The sequence below is a fragment of the Solanum tuberosum genome, unplaced genomic scaffold (assembly GCF_000226075.1).
Source record: "Solanum tuberosum cultivar DM 1-3 516 R44 unplaced genomic scaffold, SolTub_3.0 scf00144, whole genome shotgun sequence".
NCBI classification, from domain to species: Eukaryota; Viridiplantae; Streptophyta; class Magnoliopsida; order Solanales; family Solanaceae; genus Solanum; species Solanum tuberosum.
The window spans coordinates 776,004-796,180 of record NW_006239074.1 but is presented as its reverse complement, the minus strand read 5'-3'; the positions used below and the strand labels follow the sequence as shown (position 1 = coordinate 796,180).

General features: G+C 33.9%; 1 protein-coding gene across 2 annotated transcripts; it reads left to right on the top strand.

Moving 5' to 3' along the window:
- Positions 1 to 2,983: 2,983 nt before the first annotated feature.
- On the top strand, positions 2,984 to 18,412 carry LOC102582761 (glycerol-3-phosphate acyltransferase, chloroplastic). Of its 2 annotated transcripts, none has more exons than XM_015311113.1 (13): positions 2,984 to 3,447; positions 7,390 to 7,487; positions 8,603 to 8,689; positions 8,836 to 8,933; positions 10,578 to 10,635; positions 13,087 to 13,188; positions 13,276 to 13,337; positions 13,417 to 13,527; positions 14,179 to 14,257; positions 15,536 to 15,655; positions 15,734 to 15,844; positions 17,743 to 17,921; positions 18,035 to 18,412. In XM_015311113.1, the coding sequence occupies exons 1-12, from the start codon at positions 3,105 to 3,107 to the stop codon at positions 17,875 to 17,877; spliced, it is 1,404 nt and encodes a 467-aa protein (XP_015166599.1). In that variant the 5' UTR covers positions 2,984 to 3,104; the 3' UTR covers positions 17,878 to 17,921; positions 18,035 to 18,412. The 2 variants fall into 2 exon arrangements, with proteins under 2 accessions (XP_015166599.1, XP_006352898.1); XM_006352836.2 differs by having other exon boundaries at positions 2,985 to 3,447; positions 18,027 to 18,412.
- Positions 18,413 to 20,177: the final 1,765 nt, after the last annotated feature.

The following is a 20,177-nucleotide window of genomic DNA, read 5'->3' as shown; positions in this document are numbered from 1 at the left end:
AAGACCATATCAAATGCAATATTTGTCCCATGAGTTTTATGGTTTGCATAGTTTTTTTTAATTGATTTAATGACTTCTTTTCTCATTAAAAATGAAGTATTCATTGAACATTCACATTGGAAGTGTGTTTGTTTGTATATTATTTTTTGAATATATATTCGAATTGACGAATTCTTTATAGCTTGTCTTAGAATAAACATTGTTGTTTGTGCTTTTAATTAGCATTTGGATAAAGTAAAAGAGGTCTATTTCAAAAAGCTGCGAGATTCAAAAAAAATTATTTCGTGCTAAATCAAACTAGATATATAAATTAAAATGAAGAAAATGCATTAATTATAGTATAACTAATCCCAAGACTGCAATCAAACACAAAATATACTATAAATATTTTATTTCAAAATTATTTTTATCCCTCAAAATTAAACGAAGTACGTTGACATCAAATTAAATGCAGAGCAACCGCTACCTCTCTGGGACAATAAATATAAAGCTTTTGTTTTGCAAATTAGGGAAAAATTGCACATGGACTAAACAAAAATTAATGCAAAACGATTGAAATGTGATGTATGACATGTAACTTCTCGTACGTCTATTCAAATCTTCAAAGGCTTATTCTCCTCTTCTCTCTGTCCCACTCCATATATTATTGTATTAAAAATATTTTTTTAATATATTGTTTATAATTATGAGATATACCTAAAAGAATAGTTTAATGTAAGAAAGAATGTTCATATTTCATTTGCCCCCACTAACTCATGCGCGTGGAAGAAATTAATTTAAAATGTATTCTCATTCCTCTAATATATTTTCTAGCGTGTGTTTGGTACGAAGAAAAATATTTATACGTTATCTAGTAAAATATTATAGAAATGAGATTGAATAAGTGGGAAGTGGAGTTCGAGGTTGGAATGGGTGAGGAGTGGAGTTTGGTGTTGGAATGGTCAAGCGATGGGGTTTGGATGGGTGAGGTTGATAGTGAACTTTTAATTTCAATTCTGAACCTATTTTTTTTCTTCCTATTTTCATTAGGAAATTTATTTTCCTCATTTCTAAAGAATTTGTTTTTTTCTAAACCTTTTAACCCATAAAACATTAGAAAAATTAAAAAATATTCTTCAAAATATTTCCTACATAACGTACACACGAAGAAGTCATTGATACGCATACGAAATTATGTTGATATTATAAAGGGAAAAGGGCCTGATATACCCCTCAACTTTGTCATTTGGAGTTGATATGCCCCTCGTTATGAAAGTGGCTCATATATACCCTTACCGTTATACAAACGGCTCACATATACCCCTACTGTTACAAAATGAGCTCACATATACCCTTCATTTAACGGAAGTGAAAAGTTAGTTTTAAATTTATTATTTTGTACTTTAATTTCTTAAAATTATTTAGGGGTATATATGATTCTTCTAGCAAAGTTCAAGGTATATTTAATCTTTTCATACATAGATTATTTTGACTTCTTTATTATAATTATTTGAGTTTCTTATTTTATTTTATTTTCTTTCATTCCTTAGTGTAAAGAAAAAAATTTAAAACTATTTTTTTGTGGCTATATTATAATTTAAAACTATTTTTTTTGTCTATATTGTAATTTAATTTTTGTATTTGAAGAAAAAAATTTTGGTCATCTATAATAAGTTTTACAAGAATATTAGTGAAACATAAATAAATTTGACCATCAAAAATAATAAATCTAAATTAGTCATTGAAACAAAAATAAGTTAAAAAATATATATATGTTTGAGGAGGATTAAATATACTCATATGAAATTATATTTTTTTTAAAAATAATAAAAAACTAACCTCAAATTATTATTTTTCATTTTCGTTAGGGGAAAAGGGTATATGTGAGCCATTTATATATAAGTAGGGGTATATATGAGCCACTTTCATAACGAGGGGTATATCAGCTCTAAATGACAAAATTGAGGGGTATATCAAACCCTTCTCCCATAAATAAAGTAAACGAAGGAAATAATTTACTCAACATAAATTTTTTTAGTTGTACTTAGACTTCTAGATTTTTGAAAATAGCAAAAAGTAACTTTATTTTGAAGGAAAATTGTTTCTTTTTTTCATTTTTACTTGTCATGATTTGACACATCAATTAAGAAAATAATAATTTATATGACTATTTTATCATGTTATTTTTATTAATTAATTTTTAGTATTAATCAATTCATCCCCAATAGGAAACGAGAAAAAACAATCTAAATTAAATGATAAGTTCATACCATTAATCAAAATTCAAATACAATATAACATTTTATTTTATCCTTATTCTTAAAATACCCCCACCTTATTCGACCCCTCAATGGAAATGATTGTTACCAATCTAATATTCTATCATCATTATTTTTTCTCAAAAAAAATAAATGGCCTAGAAAAGGTTTAAGAAATGTCTTCCCTCATCTCGTCGGGACGTTATTTTTCCAAAAATAAAAAATAAATTGTATTTTCTTTTCTTCAAAATATTCAAGTAAGAACAAAATGAATTTTTTCATGCTAAACTTATGGGATTATTTGATTGTGAACAACTTATTCCAAGATTCATTATTTCACATATAAAAAAATTAAATTATTTCACACATATATATAATAATTTATTTCATCACTAAAATATAAATAATAAGATAAATAATTTTAAAGCTGCCTAATACCTCCAATTAAATATTCAATAAAATAATTTTAATATTTTATTTTTGAAATTATTACCTTATAACTCACCACGAACTCGAATACTTTTCTTCCGTTGGAGAAAAGTTACTCAAAGGTTGGTCTAATAGGCTATTGCCACTATTCCAGAAGAAGGGCGTATGGTTGTTACACGTGTCCAGATAAGTCTAGCTTAGTTCCACAAAAGCCAATGAAATAAATGAAAAAGTATTTTCAGATAAATAACCAAAAAAAAACAAAAAGAAGAAAAAAAAAAACTCGAATAACTGTATCACACACACAATTGGGCGATGGAAAGCACGTGCTCTCATTCCTGATAAAAACTCTCTCTCTCTCACAGCACACGCACATATTCATTTCACTCACTTTCTTTCCCGACCCTTTCTCTCTCTAAAGCTCTCCAGTCTGTGGTGATGTTGATCCTCTCAGCGGCTTCGTCTTCTTCTTCCTCCTTCATGCTTTCTTCCGCTTCGTCTTCTTCTGCACGCATTCCGAGGCAGTTATCTTCATTTTCAACTTGTGTTCCAGTAGTAGTAACAACTGTTTCTTCTGCAGCAACTTCGACTCTATTTCCGATTTCCTGCTTCGGTGTGAAATCGAGGACTGTTGGGATTCGGAAGCTGCGGTGTGCCGTTTTTTGTGCTTCGAAGGTACGTGGAATGGCAGAAATGATTGAAGATGCCATGACGGTTTCTGCTTCTGAGAGCCATGAGCTTCCGCAGTCCCGAGACTTCCTTGACGCACGCACTGGAGAAGGTTTATCTCTAACTATTATTATTTTTTCTTTAATTTGAAATATCTTGTGCATTTTGTGCTTTATATTGCTACTCTCGCTTATTTTCTTTTTGAATTTGAAGTGTCTTGTGCATTTTGTGCTATTTCAGTGTGGTTTATTTTCTCTGTACTCTTGTTCTCTGTTGGAATATCTTGTGCATTTTGTGCTATTTCGGTGGGGTTTAGCATTTTGTGCGTATTATGCCAGTGACTATTGTACACATTCACGCTACAATGTTGTTTTCTTTCGAATGCATTGAATTTCTCAATATTCTTCACAATTAACAATGCTGAACATATGAGGCGCGTTATTACATTTGCGGAAATGCATATTTATTTTTTTATTTGCCCTATGTTTGTTGCTCTTAAGAAAATGTGTTGAGCCCATAGATAAATAGAACTAATATTGCATTTAGCATGGAGTTCACTGTGAATTTTGTCAAGTAATAATTGCTTTGCCACATTAACTATTGAACTCTATGTCCAAGGTGAAATAAAACGATAGTTATCTAATGTTTGTTTACTCTTTGGTTTTTCCTAATATTCCTATCAAATAGACTTGTAGTACAAAAGTTCCATTCTAAGAGATCAATTGGTTGGTTGCATAAGCAGTTTCAGTAGTGGTATTAATGAAATTGATGTTGGCATAAAATTGCAATAAGAGTACTTATCTGTGCAAGCATACTTAACAGTTTAAACACCAAATCAATGAGTTTTTTTTAACCTTGATGCACCGAGTATAGTAGGTTTTGATCTTTCTAGTAATCTGTGACGATATCTATTAGGACGGACTTACAGTAGGCTCAACGATTGTTTTATTTTTGATGGTGAACGAGATGTATTGTCTATGAAGCACATCAGTTGGGCTTTGTTGCTTCTAATTTTATAGGGACTTCTCAAACGGATAACTAGCGGAATTACACTTGAGGAACAGTGCTACTATAATGTAACACCAGTCCATCTAGATGGAAGTGCTCGCTAACCTGTGGATGGTGAGAGACTTGACAAATTATAGTGGACGGGATGATGGGAATGATATAAATTGAAGAGTAAGACGAAATGATTAGGAGGTGGAAAATCTTGTTATGAACACCAAAGCAAACAGGCAAATAGACAAACAACATTGGATTGTTAAAGAGAATTAAGACGCTTAGTGGTTTCTATTCACTTCTGCTTTCTCTGCCCCCCTGTTTGGTGTGAAGGAGTTAATTGCTGTGAGATAGAATCTATAGACTGGTTTGCATTCATGGAGATTCTGTAACTATTCCAAAGATGGGAAGTTCGAGAAAATTGAGATTTTTTCTTGAAATTGGAAGCAGTTACTAATTCATGGTAGGACATGTACATAGTAAAAACTTCATTCTCGGCTTCTATGAGAACTTCTGTTGATAATTTTCCAGAAGTTGGTTAGGCAACAATCCTTTTCCATAGAAGTACACTTTTGTTTTGTATAACAAGATTTCTCTCGACCTTTTTTTCACATTTGACATTTATTATGGGTACATGTGAAGTTTTAATGGTTGATTCTGGAATCACCAATTTGCAATTGTCATATTTGGGACATTGAAGTCACCAGTTAAGACTAAAGGATCACTTTTTGACATCTGTGGTAGTATCTCATTTTCAGCACTCTTTACAAAAAGGTATTGCTATACGATATCTCTTGCTCCGTCTTTTGCAGTCACCATTCAATCTCTCCCTTCCTTCATTTGACTGCTTTCTTGTCTTCCGATATGCATGCACACTCCATTCTATTACTGCAGGTTAGTGATGTATAGTTGGTTCCTTTTCTGGACACACACTATGGTTATTTTTTATTTATTTTTGATAACCGAGAAATCCGTCTGTGACCCGCTCTTTGGACCAATCACAGCCTTCTAAACTCGGTGGATAATGGGCCCGCCCCTCTACCCTTCTCCACTTAAATACCGGGCTTCGCTTTGCATGGTGTGGGGCTTGAACCTGCGACCTAAGCCACAAATCCTCCACCTTTTGCCACTTGAGCTAGGCCTTGGGGGCCACACTATGGTTATTATGGTAACTTTAGCTCGGTTAAGTAATGCTTGGCAGTTTTTGCATTTTTAAAAAATAAAATGTATAGATCTCCTCTTGATTGACAACAAAGTCATTACTTCGTCGTATGAAGCATCCGTGGATCTTAGTTTCAAGCTAGCTTACACTTCATTTGTCGTATCTTACAAGTCTCAGAACCCATGCAGGTATTGTAAAATGCATGACCTAGTTGGATCTTTTTCTGATAACGTGTCACCTAGTTGGATCTTGACTGACTTAACACACACTTATACTATGTTTGCACTTAGAATGTGGTTTCTAACTCAGTTGGGAAATAGAAACAAATACCATGCTGAAGAATTCTGTGGTCTGTATGCTATTCTGATAGATTTTATTTTCAATAAGTAGTTTAGAATGTGGATTGGAAGCTTAGTTTTCTTTCCGATTTTGTTCTTCCACTCCTTTTGGATCTTCCTTCTTGCTTTCTGGAGGATTTCGATTCTCCTGGTAATTGTCATATGTCATAATCATTACTATCTTAATACATGTGTAAGTGCGTACGTAGTGGCATAAAGGGGAAAGTCTATGTAAAGAAAATCATATAAAGCACTTTAAACTTGTTCATCTCCAATGATATATTAAGTGCGTACGTAGTGGCATAAGGGGGAAAGTCTATGTAAAGAAAATCATATAAAGCACTTTAAACTAGTTCATCTCCAATGATATATTCTTATATGGACTATGTAAACTGCACACAAGGTGGACTCAAGTGGAATATGATTTTCAGCAAGAAGTATATTTAAAGAACCGTGACTTGGCATAAAAGTTAAAGTTATTGTACAAATGCGGTCTTAAATTTCTTGTAAAACAAGATGAGGTATAAAGTTATGATTCTCAGAATGCTTCCTATTAGACTTTAATGGAGCAGTTTTCCTTCTTTTCCATGACTTATTTTTCTTTTTTTGATAACCATGGTGTTGGGCACAAGTACCGGGTAACTGTACCTATCAAAGATTGGATATAAAAAGTCATTTTTAAAAAAAAAATTAAAGATATGGCTGAAAACCTTGAGTGCTTTTTTCCTTCGTCTTTTTGGGTAAACATGGTATAATCTTCTCCTGTTTTTTCTTTCTTTTCGGGCTGTGGCTTGTGCCTTGACAGACATCTGAAGCAGTTCTCAACCAGCACTGTCTGTCCTAGGGGCTGATCATCTACATGAAATTTTCAAAGTAGGGTCTTTAAAACATGTCATGTCTTAGAGGTTAGTCATCTACATGAAATTTTACAAAGCAGGGTCTTAAATACATGTCATGTTGTCAGCTTATATTTTTGACAGGTGATTTGGGATGAGTGCAGTATATGTTGCAAGGTATATATAAATGTTTGTCAAGGTAATCAGATAGCTCGAGTCTTTTACATGTTGTATACTTGGTACTTGTTTGGGATTTGAAGTATCTCATAGGTTTTTTCATGGTGTCTAGTTTCCTTCGAATACTTATGTACTTCAACGTTTATGGGTGCATTACCATCTGGAACTTTCTATTGATATTGTTTACCGATCAACAAGAGAAACCGTGGATATCTGAGTAAGGGTTGGTATTGCAAGTTATAGTTCAAGAATAGCGGAAGTGCTGCAGTATTCTAGAAAACTTCGTCTAAAAGGATTTAGAAACCTACTAGGATGTTTGTGGCAGTTGCAAGTATAAGACCTTTGCTGCCGATGCTTATCTACTCACCTTGCTATCTTTTAGTGTCTTGATTCTTTTGTTTGCTAAATTTAAACATACTGCTCAGCAGATGAGTCCCTTGTCCTTGTGCAGAGACTTTATTTTGGTAGATCTATTCTAATTGTTCTGATTGAACCTTTTTCTGTCTTTACCCCTTGCATTGAGTGTTCTATTTTCTGTGCAGACTTGCTATCTGCTGTTCAAAAAGCTGTGGAAGATGAAAAACTGCCGCTTAATGTTGCTGAAGGAATGGAGGATTTGTATCAGAACTATCGGAATGCAGTAAAATACCTTTCTTCGAACTTGTGGATAAATGTACTTGTTTAAGTGTTGGGTCACGGGTGCTTTGTTCGCTTAGATATGTTTGCTCATATGCAAGAGTCGTCTTGCATGAACATACTTTCTGGGACATAACATGTTTTCTTAGGTTACTAAAGAACAGTATATAATAGATTTAAGATGATTGTTGAGAATACAATTAAATAATAAAAGTGTGCTCTCTCTAACAACTTAGGCTTTTAGATGAGATGGTTACACACTTCAACAATGATGAATATTTTGTTTCTTTTAATGTATTTGATCATTTGGATTTAGTAGATGGTATTATGTAACTACACGCTGTTGGTATAAAAAAAGAAGTTCATGCTGTACCAATAACAGTAGATAAAACTCTGGAGCTGGAAAAGCTAAAGTGGAGAGAGAAGCCACAATTTGGCATGCCATGACTTTTTTGTAACCAATTATGTGGAAAGACATTATTACGGGGCCAAATATTTTCAGAAAATGACCTGAAGATAATAGGTTAAGCCCTTGTGAAGATTCTAAATGTAGTCTAACACTCAACAAGTTCAGTATCATTTCTTCCTAGAGCATGGAAGATATGACCTTGGGATGGCAAAACAATAATAAAGATAAATCTAGAGGAGTTGCTTATATTTGTATGTTTGTCTTTGCCTGATTTTTCCGCAAGTGTCTTTCTTGTTCCTACTTCTCAAGTATATCTTATTTTAAATATCAAAGAATAACTCCCCTCCTCACTCCCTCTTTCCAGCTAAAATGTAGAGAATTTCATTTATTTCATTCTTGGAAAGACTACTACTTTTGGACTTATCATATTTGGTAAAGTAATCCAATCAATCTTTTAGACTTATCATATTATCAATCTGTTTGGATTTACTTTATTCATGATACTCATGCACTTTTCTTTGAGAGAGAATGAGCTTGTTGAGACTTGGAGTTTGGCCTTTTCTTTTTTGTTTATTTGGAGAACTTGTTGTGGTCATGTGCCCCTCTTGATTTTTCTTGATTGTGGAGTTTGGCATTTTCTTTTTTGTTTATTTGGAAAACTTGTTGTGGTCATGTTCCCCACTTGATTTTTCCTGATTGTTTTTTTATAGGTTTTACAAAGTGGAGTCCCCAAAGCAGATGAGGCCACTTTGTATAACATGGCTCTTGTATTTGATCGTGTTTTTGTGGATGTGAAGGTAGTCTTCTGCCGTGTGGATTTTTCAAATTCATGCGAGAAGTTTCCCCTATATCTTTGTTTCTCTTTACTTCATCTAAGCACACATGTATTCTATCAAGTTGTTAGAATGTAACATTGTAAAATGTAGCAATGTTCTTATTTCAGGATCCTTTTGAATTCTCGCCATATCATAAGGCCATTCGTGAACCTTTTGACTATTACAAGTTTGGTCAAAATTATATCCGCCAGCTAGTTGATTTCAGGTGAGTCTCAGTTCTCTCTCTGTAGTGTTAAGTATCATGTAATAGTTTGACTAACTTAAAAAATGAGTGTGGTTCTTTCAATCTGGTTAATGATTGAATTCACAGGAATTATTCGAGTAAACAGCTTAAATATATCCTTTGATTTACATCCTTTTTTCATTGTAATATTTGCTTGTTTAGATCAACAAATTCAAGACCAGGCATGCTCTATATGTCCACTTTATACCTTGTAAATAATGGAATGATGCCTATATAGATTTAGGTACAGATAAGCTGGTGCTAGTTCTAGTACATACAAGGTGGTGGGTGAATATATGAGAGAATAACATGTTGGAAGATTGGGTTAAGAGCAGATAGTAAAGCTACTGAAATCATTTATATCTCTAAAGGAGAAAGAGATTATGTCATGTTAGAATAATTGTTCTTAACTTTAATGGCCAGCAGAAAATCATTTTGACCATTGATGAAAGGGATAACTAAATCTTTTGCCATTATGTATGGGGAATAAATAATTTTGTTATTACCCTAATTATTTTTTCATTGTAGTTTAGGTATAATGATGCTATTTTCTCAATTGGTTGGGAAAATCCTCCAACTTCTTTAGCTGAAAGAAAGAGCTAAGCTGTTGCACTATTCTGATGAATAGTTCGTCATGCTCTAGTGTCTGTATATTATTTTTACCCAGTGATGATCTTACTAATATGCCTCATAGCAATCCTTAAGTCCAAAAAGGATGACACGATTCAAAATACTGGGTGTCTAACAATTTAACTATCCATTCAATCAGACCTTATTCCATTGATTTTCTGATCTAAATATGGATATTTGAAAACGACATAAAAAGTATCCTTGTTCTTTTAAAGATAAGTATGTAATAAACCTCCTGAAAAGAGGAATAATTAGCAAAATACTTACAAATTGAAGTCACGTAGTTATTGTATGAACAACTTAATCACCACACAATGTAGCTGGTATTTAAGTTGATTTCTATTTGACTGTTTAATAGCTAGTTAGTCTGTAGCACTTAGCTGAGTTGTGTGGGTTGAGTTACTTATGAAGCTTAGCCCATCGTGTAAAATTACTATTGTGTAGGGATATATTTTTCTCCCTCTGTTTCAATTTATGTGTCTTTAGTGTGGCTGGACACGTTGTTCAAGGTAGGGAGATTTTTTAATCTTGTGATCTTAACCTAAAGATATAGGTAATGTATCAAAATGATCTTGATTCTTGTGTTCTTAAACATGCTATGCATGATGTTGGAATTAAAGAGTTAAGCATACCAAAAAGGAAAGTAAGACGCATATTTTAAAACAAAGGGTGAAGTTGCACATTGTTGAGTAGTGGATAGGAAATTCAAAATTTGTAATTCTTTCAGATGAAGTATGATGTTAGAGGATCGTTTGTCTTGTTCGAGGAACTCCCTGCTTTACTTCTACCAGGGGTGCTTGCGAACAATATCTCCATTATGGACAGACATACCGCTGCTATTGAATTTTTTTTAATCAGCTTTAGTGAGTGCATATCAAATGTGGTTATTAGAAATTTATCTTTGTTTGGCTCTTTGGTTAGAAGTGAACAGCCTTGTTCCCTGCAGATCTCATGATTTACTTCGGAATCTAACCTCTAGTATTTTCGAGTTCGTAGGAGTTCTTATGTTGGGAATATCTCAGTTTTCGGTGAAATGGCAGAGAAGCTTAAACAGGTTCGGCGTTTCAGATTGTTAAAGAGTGTTTCTATTTATTAGTTTCTTCTGTAATTATGCTAACTAGTTTCTGGGAACGTGTGTTGCACGTTTATCGCCTAACCAAGTTTAGTTATCCCCTGATCAAGTTTAACACATAGTGATAGAGTTCTAATTCAGACTACTTATGATATGAATATGTATCATCATTCCTCTACTGTATGAGTCACAACATGATTATTTTTTTGAATTGTTTGGTTGAGTATTATCTAAATAATAACATTTGCATTAATTAGTAATAACAAATGAAATTTATAATGCCATAAAAAGAACCAAAAAGATAAATTAATTCAAAAGTATCTGATCCGACAAACAAACTAAACAATGAAAAAACGGTATTCCTTTAGTGTAACAAAATAGGATATATATGATCTCATAGAATGTACAAAATATTTAAAAGCTTCACAATATTAAGATGAGAATAAGAATCAGAAGTGAATTAAAAAAAAAAATTCTCTCCAACTATCAAGAAAAGGGATCAGTACCTTTATTGCAAATTAGTTGCAGCCATGTAGTGACTTGTAGTGTATAGGTTTAGTTATAGAATTTCACAAAGAGAAATTGAAAAGTTCAACTGTTGGAAGCTAAACTGTTGCAACTTCTTTCCTAATAACTTTTCTTTTATCAATTATTTAACATTTAATAGAATTTCATTAAATTACACATCAATTGTTGATCTTTAAATTACCTATAATTAATATTTAATTAACTAAATATAATTTAGTTTTTAGAGTTTATAAAAGTACAATTTTTTTTAATGGTAATATTGAAATAACTCAATTTTATAGGGTTGTTTTGGTATTTCAACTTTCTGGTTTTTTGTTCCCACTTTTAGTAATACTAGATTCACCACACGTGCGTTGCACGTGGTTGCCTTGTTTTGTGAATGTCATAACTATGTAAATATATTCAGACTATATTAGTTACCATCTATCGTTTTCTTTGTAGATGACTTTTCGGTGAGTTGTATCCGTTATTAGCGGGTCTCCATTTAAGATTCCAGAATAATAACGCCTTACGCTCGACTAATTTGCTACTTCATGATGTTTTTTTGTTTAGTAATATATATATAAGTTACCAGTTTCAAAAAATAAAAAATAAAATAAATATATATATATATATATGATTGATATGAATAATAAGGGGATAGCCATTCCATGGTTAGCTGTTTAAAGTGAACCGTTTGAATTGAAACTTTATTCTCGGCATGCATGAGATCTCATTGGACACCTGTCATGAAATAATACACCAAGCATAAAACACTCCTCTTGTTCTTGTACTGGTTGGGGATCATGGTAAATCAAATGAAAAAGGTTTTGCTAATTGATGTTTGTATCTGCTTAATGTGGGTCCACTTGTGTTAATATGGGTTGATTGGAGAGAGAGCAGGAGACTTTTTGAAGGAGTAGTAGTCTCTGTTTCCTTATTTTCTTTTGGTGCACACAAAAAGTTCCTTATCATATAGATGATCGGGTGGAGTTTGTAGAGAATTGTATGTTTTGTAGATTCTCACCTTTTGGTATACCCTTTGTATACCACTGTTTATGGCCATGTATATGAATGAAAATACTTTTACTTGATAAAAATTTAAAAAAAGATCTTCTTAACAAGCTATTGCATAGGAGCGGGGGTTTTACCATGTGCACACCCAAAGGGTAGAGGCTGCGGGTTTCCCTTGTCATAAAAAAAATTCCTTGATTAATCAAGCAATGCTGGAAGATTTTTCTAGAGCACATTCTGAGAATTTGAGCTTAACATGACCTTGCTTTTCAGACCCCCTTACACGAAGATCCATATTTTCTTCTTATTCGCCTTACTGGATGAACCAGATCACTTTTCCCAATTTCCACGCTATTCAGCAGTTTCCTTGTTTGGGGGGACGAATGTACATAAGACTTTGTATCCCTCAGCTTTAATACGTTATACGATTGAACCTCCAAAAGATGGTAGAAACTCCGAAGTAGGAATATTGACATATTTCATAATTCCGAACTTCTGTTATCTTTTGTTTGGTGGTTTGTCCGTCTTCTTATTGAAAATATTTAGGTATCTTTCTCATTCTATGCGTTTTGTGAAGGAAAGTTACTTACCAGTTATAGATGTATGTGGCTTCTTATCCATCAAAATTATATGCTCACTATTTAAACAAGAGTTACGAATAACAGTCTTGGCTCAAAATGTCGTGGGTGGACCAACTATCTCTATATCACCTGCACGGCCACTGGTTTACGTGTAAAGGATCTTCTTATAAAGTTGAATATTCTTCTTCGATGCTGTATAACACTAACTATAGATGGAAAACTGTTGAGTGCTTACTGTACCCAGTTCTTTGTTGCATGGTTTTTTACACATTGTCTTGATCATTTTTCCTGTTGCCTTTACCAAATCACCATTTCTTTGTACTAATTTCAGGGTGATAATGTTGTCTTGATGTCAAACCATCAAAGTGAAGCCGATCCTGCGATTATTGCACTCTTGATTGAATCAAAGCTCCCAGATATTGCTGAGAACATTGTTATTACTTTTTCCACCCTCTTGCACTTTATAAGATATTTATACCTGAAGTAGCTTAATTCACTAGATTATGCTTACTGGTAACAGATTTATGTTGCTGGAGATAGAGTTATTACTGATCCTCTTTGCAAGCCATTCAGCATGGGAAGGTGCATTTAGATAGCATTGTCAGAGTATTACAGAAATCATCATTTACTTTTAGACATTTGACCAACTTAATATGTTTAGGAATCTCCTGTGTGTTTATTCGAAAAAACATATGAATGATGACCCCGAACTTGCTGAGATGAAAAAGAGAGCAAACACAAGAAGCTTGAAGGAGATGGCTTTGCTATTGAGGTACTTATGCTGCTTTTGCTTTGTCTTTCTTGGAGTATTTTGGTGAAGCTTTTACTTAGGAAGTTTTAATGTCAGGCAGTCTTGGGGTCTTATTCTGGAGGCATTAGTATACAATTTTATCCTGTGCCAATCTCTCATTAACATTTTTTCTGCCAAGTGTTGCGAAAAAATGGAAGATTCGCTCTTCTAAGTTCTACACGTATTGAACATGATTAAATGGCAAGCTAAGCCTAATGTTGCATGTGTACTCTTAATCTTCTCTACCTATCAGAAAAGCTTGTTTGCTCAGGTGTGTAATAGTTCTTTCACGAAGGGGTTAACCCTGCTTGATTATTCTGCATGGAGGAAAATCATAGAGCAAGTTGCGGTAGAAATGACTTCTAATATGAATGTGCAGAAGATAATACAGATACGATAGATGGAAGTTTTCTCATGATCATGGATGTGAAGTTCAATCATCATCCACTATATGATTGCTTTATCAGATTCATACTTCAAGTCCTAGTGAACTGTTGGTATAGTTAGCACAATAATAAAAGAGGACATCCAATGATACATGTTTCTTTGGCAATTCGAGATAGCTCACAAATGCTCTTTTTGATATTCCACTATTGCTCTTTTGATGGAAGCATACATGTACTTGTGATCCAGGGGTGGATCAAAAATAATATGGATTGCTCCTAGTGGTGGAAGAGATAGGCCAGACCCTGTTACAAACGAATGGTATCCAGTAAGATTCCTTTTTGTATTTAATAATTATAGTTGTATTTCCGTATATTTATCTTTTCATTTTATTTGATGGACGCACTTGCAAGCATGGCAAACATCCATTTCCTTGACAAGGTATTTTCTCCGTTTCATTCATATGACTGTGTTTGTGCAGAGGAGGGGGTTTGATATATTAATTTGACTCTGTATTTTATTAGTGGTAGTATAGGAAAAAAATTAAATAGTGCTTCAAAGGTTAGTTTGATGAAGAACACTGAAACAAATTTGAATTCTTGAAAGTTGTATAAAATAATAATCTAAGTGGAGTGGTGAAAACATTTTGGGAAGTCCCATAGTTGAAAAACTATCATAGTTTGAAGGAGGAAGTGTTGCTACCTTATTCATTCTTTTAAGTGATTCTTAATTCCTTTGTGGTCTGATTTGCTTTCCCTGCCTATGAAATATAGGGCAAGGCTCCCACATCTTCTGAATTACATCTGATGCCAGTTCACATCTTAAAATTTTCTTCCACTGACTTAATTGTCTGCTGTTCTTGATTGCTTCTTGCTAGGTGAACTTCATTAGGGGGGGGGGGGGAAATGTTATAGTTTTCTGACCTGTTGTTTAAAATTTTTTGTGTTCCTGACCAATAGCCATTTCCTAGGTGTGGTTGTTCATGACTCTTTAAGAGAATAGTCATCTGCAGATGTGTGCTGGGACATTTATGATTCAGTTCTCAGAATATGTTGGCATTATTTGCCTGAACTTTTAAGGGAGAGTTAACTGTTTGTATCCTATTGAGATTTGCATGGGTACATGCTATGGTTCACTGCTTCTTCCTATTCTGTTTGTTCAGCAATAAACTTCTCCATTACACTTGCCTTGTGACAGTTCTAGGTGATTTTGATAAGCCGTGATAATATCTCTTCTTCTCCAGCATAGTTCTATGTATATGATGGGCAGTTAGTTTCAAAAGTTTTGGTATTTATGCTTCATCATGATGCTTAGTTAAGAGACATTTTTTTAAAAATTTGAATTTATTTTTCCAAAAGAGCCAGATCCATATAGGTAAATACCAGTTAGTTAGGACTAAGCTAATTATTTTTCAAGGAACAGGTGTTTGGTTTAGAGAACCCATAATTTGCCTTTAAAAGGCCAAGTATTATGCATTGGAATGAAATGGGCCTGAATGGATATAGAGGAATCATATAACAGATTCCAACTGATCTGCCACTGATGGATAGTTGATTAATTGATTTTGAGCAGCTTGTGGTTGAACATTTTGCTTGTCTTTCTTCAGGCACCATTTGATGCTTCCGCGACAGACAACATGAGGAGGCTTGTACAACATGCTGGTGTCCCTGGTCACATTTATCCTCTAGCAATTTTGTGCCATGATATTATGCCCCCTCCCGCCCAGGTTGGTCACTGTGTCAATTATGTTTGTTTCTGTAATGACTTTATGTTTTTTTACATATCCCTGCTTGCGAGAGTACAGGTTGAGAAAAATATCGGGGAGAAAAGAGTTGTATCTTTTCATGGAGCTGGCATATCTGTGGCACCCAAAATTGATTTTCATGAGGTTGCTGGTGCTTTGGAGGACCCTGAGGTTAGTTTTTACGGGAAGTCCACTTTGGTTTAATACTTAAATTATTGGAAGCTTTTTTTGAACTAAATTTGACAGCCTAATGAAAGGTTTAGTGGTATTTGTTGGTGAACCTGGGGAGATTCATTCTATTTAATAGAGAATGAAGGAGGAGAAGGAAAGTTGGACCAAACTCTTTCGCTTTCCTATTTGAGACCCAAATGAACAGCTAGTTGACCTTTGCTAAGAGGGGGGCAGGTTTAGCAGAAATTTTGATTCCTTCAGTTGATCTTTCTCTTGTTGGTGGAAAGTTAAGAAGTAAAGCTCCAAAGGAACTTTCAATATGCAAATAAAACCCTTCGGGGTGGCCCAGTGGTTTGGGCTTGGGACTTCCATGTTGGAGGTCTCAGGTTCTAAACCCCTTGCCAGCGAAAGCAAGGGGTTTGCCTTCTGGGTCGAGCTCGTCGTGCCGGGCTTACCTAGTGCGGGTTACCTCTCCTATGTGGTTTGCGAGCTATTGCATAGGAGCGGGGGTTTTACCCTGTGCGCACCCAAAGGGTAGCGGCTGCGGGACCTAGTGCGGGTTACCTCTCCTATGTGGTTTGCGAGCTATTGCATAGGAGCGGGGGTTTTACCCTGTGCGCACCCAAAGGGTAGAGGCTGCGGGTTTCCCTTGTCATAAAAAAAAATAAAAAAATATGCAAATAAAACATTCATCTAATACTGTTTTGTTTTATTCATTTTTTGTCAAGTTAATTCTATAAACTGAAGCTAAAATCTGCATCTATAAGCTCTCTGAGGATAGTTAAATCTGTCCCCAAATCAGAGGAAAAGAAAATGAATTAAAGATGGAAATTTTGTGATACTTTTTTTCCTTACAAATAAAATAAGATAGAGAACCTTCCAATGTGCCAAAAAAGAAAATATTGTTTCCATGAAATTCAAATGAATGATGAACTAGCCCAGAGTGTTGAATTATATTGGAAGTTGGTTGATGCGACTTTTAGTAACACTAATTGCTACTCCCTCCGTTTCAAAAAGAATGGTCTAGTTTGACTTGGCACGGAGTTTAAGAAAATAAATAAGACTTTTGAATCTTGTGGTCCTAAATTAAAGTTATGTCAAATGTACAAAATTGCCCTTTAATCTTGTGGCCTTAAACAAACCACGTGGAAAGCTGAAATTAAAATGTTACCAAAAAAAGAAAGGTCAATCTTTTTGAAACTGACTAAAAAGGAAAAGAGATCATTCTTTTTTAAACGGAGGGAGTAATATAAAGCTACCTCCACAGGTGTAAACTGACTTGTTTGGGTGTCATCTGTGTTTTCTCCTTATATTTTAAGCTACCTAAGCTGCTGTACTCGACAGTTGTACTACTAATTTTTCTACCTCCAACTTCTGTAGTATCAGTTTTCTGTTGCAAAATTCTTCTCTTCCCAGACCCTTTCAGACCTTCAGCTCAAACATTTTTCTTTTGCCTCTCTTTCTATCATTACATTACATAAAGAAGATGGTTCAACTAATTTCACTGCCCTTCAGACCTTAAGCTCTAACATTTTCCACTTGCCTCAGCTTTCTATTGTTCACTAAAGGAAATGGTTTTCACCAATTCAGTCTTCTTCCATTTCACTGCAAGAATTCTCTTTAATATTCTATTTCCATGGGGTTTTCAATCTTAAATCGATGTTCCATTTCACAGCCAAAGATTTGCATCTTATTTTTATGAGATGCTATTGGAACTCTTTTTTTTTTCTTTCTCCCCATCCCCTCCCTCCTCCCAAATAGATGGGAAATGCATCGTGGCTGGTTTGATCAAGGAAAGGAAATGAGAGATGAATCGAAAGCGGAAAAACTGCACACCGAAAAAGTCAATTGCATATAAATAAAAAGGATCTTATGAGTAAATACTTTTCTTGATGCAGGCTAAGATGGTATATACAAAGGCACTTTATGACTCTGTAAGCCAGCAGTACAATGTGCTAAATTCTGCTATACATGGCAAACAAGGACTGAAGGCATCAATACCTAGTGTTTCATTATCACAACCATGGCAGTAGCTTCTCTTCCAACTTTATTTTTCATATCTTGTTGCTGTAGTCAGGTATTTACTTCACCCAAAAAAGATCTGTTGATAAAATTTAAAACTGGAACAATTGGCTTCATTCCATGTGTGTCTGATTCTTGTTTTGTGGGTATATATTACTAGTTTTGCAGATGTTTGTTTGGCAGTTACAATCAAATCACAAGGATTACACTCACAATCTTTCCACATACCACGCTTGCATGTGGTTAGTCTATGCAGAAAGTTGATACAAACAAAGTAATTCTCGAAGTTACAGCAAACATAACCTGAAGGAATTTTTTTGGCAGGGTTAGATAATTCTTTTGACACGAATGTACAGTTGCTTTACATTGTATTTATACCAAATGTTAGATCCAAATTTGTTAGTAATGATAGCTTTCAAGTACTCAATTCTGACTTTTTAAGGTCAAGTGTTAGTAGCTATCCTAGATTGCTGCTCATCTTGCCTTTGAAGTGGTAATCCAATTTGTTGAGAAATATAATAAATGATGCTCTGCTACAGTTGTGTGTGTTGTAGTTTCTATAAGCGTGATATGCTGTTTGATGCAACATTTGACAGTGTATTATGTCAAATGCAGTCGGGTTTAGTTTCTACGGTAGTGACTATTAACCTATCTCCTTCAATTGGCCGCATAGTGTGATTTAATGTTTGGTCTTTTGATCGATCTAAGCAACACAAATTCCAATAATCCAATGGGACTCCTAATGAAAGCAGTGCTTGAAAGGATTTCCACTACAACATGCATATTCCAGCGGGTTCTCCTGGCTCATTGTGTTCTCTCCTTTTAATTTATGTTCTTCGTGATCTTTCTCCACTTGTGCTTCCAGTAAATATTTTGTCTTTGCCCCTTCACATCCCTGTTGGCATTCCTCTTATTTGCTATAGCAGTGGACATGTTTCTTTGATAACTACCTTTTTGGGTGTCAGTTTCAACCGAAGAAATTGTTTTGGTGGGGGCGTGAGGCATTACGTATCTAAGCGTGTTGTTTCAACAGTGTCATTCTTTATGCACTGTGATGAAGGCACAGCACAGACGATGCTCAAGTATTGAAAATTTTTTGGTCAAAATTTCTTAATGAGACAGGCATATTGACCGATGTATTTTAAGAGCTTAGCGTTCTAGCATAGTCTTAACTTAAGATGCATTTTTTTCCAGTCTAGAGTAGTCTGTTTGTTGAACAACTTGAAGGACTTTGCCCATTTACCAGCTTAGAGGAATCATACTATAGTTTTAATGACCATAGAATATTTTACACTACTATTTTCTCTCTTTTATTTTTTATTTTCATCCGATTCATAGTATTTTACACTACTATGTTCTAAAATAAATGATACTTTGCACTTTTATTTTGTTTCAAAATAAGAGGTGTTCTAGAATTTCAACAAATAATTGATCTTATTTTTCCTGAATTATCCTTTTAAGTTTTAATACATTTAAGTTTACACCACTAAAGAATTATTCTTTTTTAATACATTTGATTAGGGATAAGCTAATAGAAATATTGCTTATTTTTAAAAAATAAACAAAATTTTAAGGATATGTAAAAACTAAATATATCACTTGTTTTAAAACGAAATAAGTACTCCCTCTCTAATAATAGTTGTCTACTATTGACTTGACACACCTCTTAAGAAACTATAAATAGAATGGTAGTTTTACTGTATCACCCTTTGAATATACTCCCTCCGTCCACAATTGTTTGGCAGGTATACTAAAAATAGATGTTCAAGATTAATTGTTAATTTAAACAATCAAGAAATAATTAGTCACTTTTTTCCAATTCTGCCCTTAATGATAGTGTAGTTCAATTGAAAAGTTATGTGGACTTTTGGCATTCTTGGTATAGTAGAGTTATATTAGTCAAATTACACCTTGTATTAAATTTTCCTTGAGGGGTGTGCATGACCTTACCCTGACAAACAATTGTGGACGGAGAGAGTAATAAATACAATGTCTTGAATAATGTAATAGGGAAATGACTATAATTAATGATAAAGATAAATTAAGAACTAAGGGTGTGTTTGGTATGAAAGAAAATGTTTTCCATGGAAAATGTTTTCCTGGAAAACAAGTTGATTTTTGACTTATTTTCTCATGTTTGGTTGGTGAGTAGAAAATATTTTTCGGAAAAGATTTTTAGCGTTTGATCTATGAATGAAAAATATTTTTGAGAAATATCTTTTATTTTTACCAGACTAGAAAATAATTTTTGAAATTGAAAATAGTTTTTAAAAACAAACTTAAATTTTTTTATTTTTTTTTGGGGGTGGGC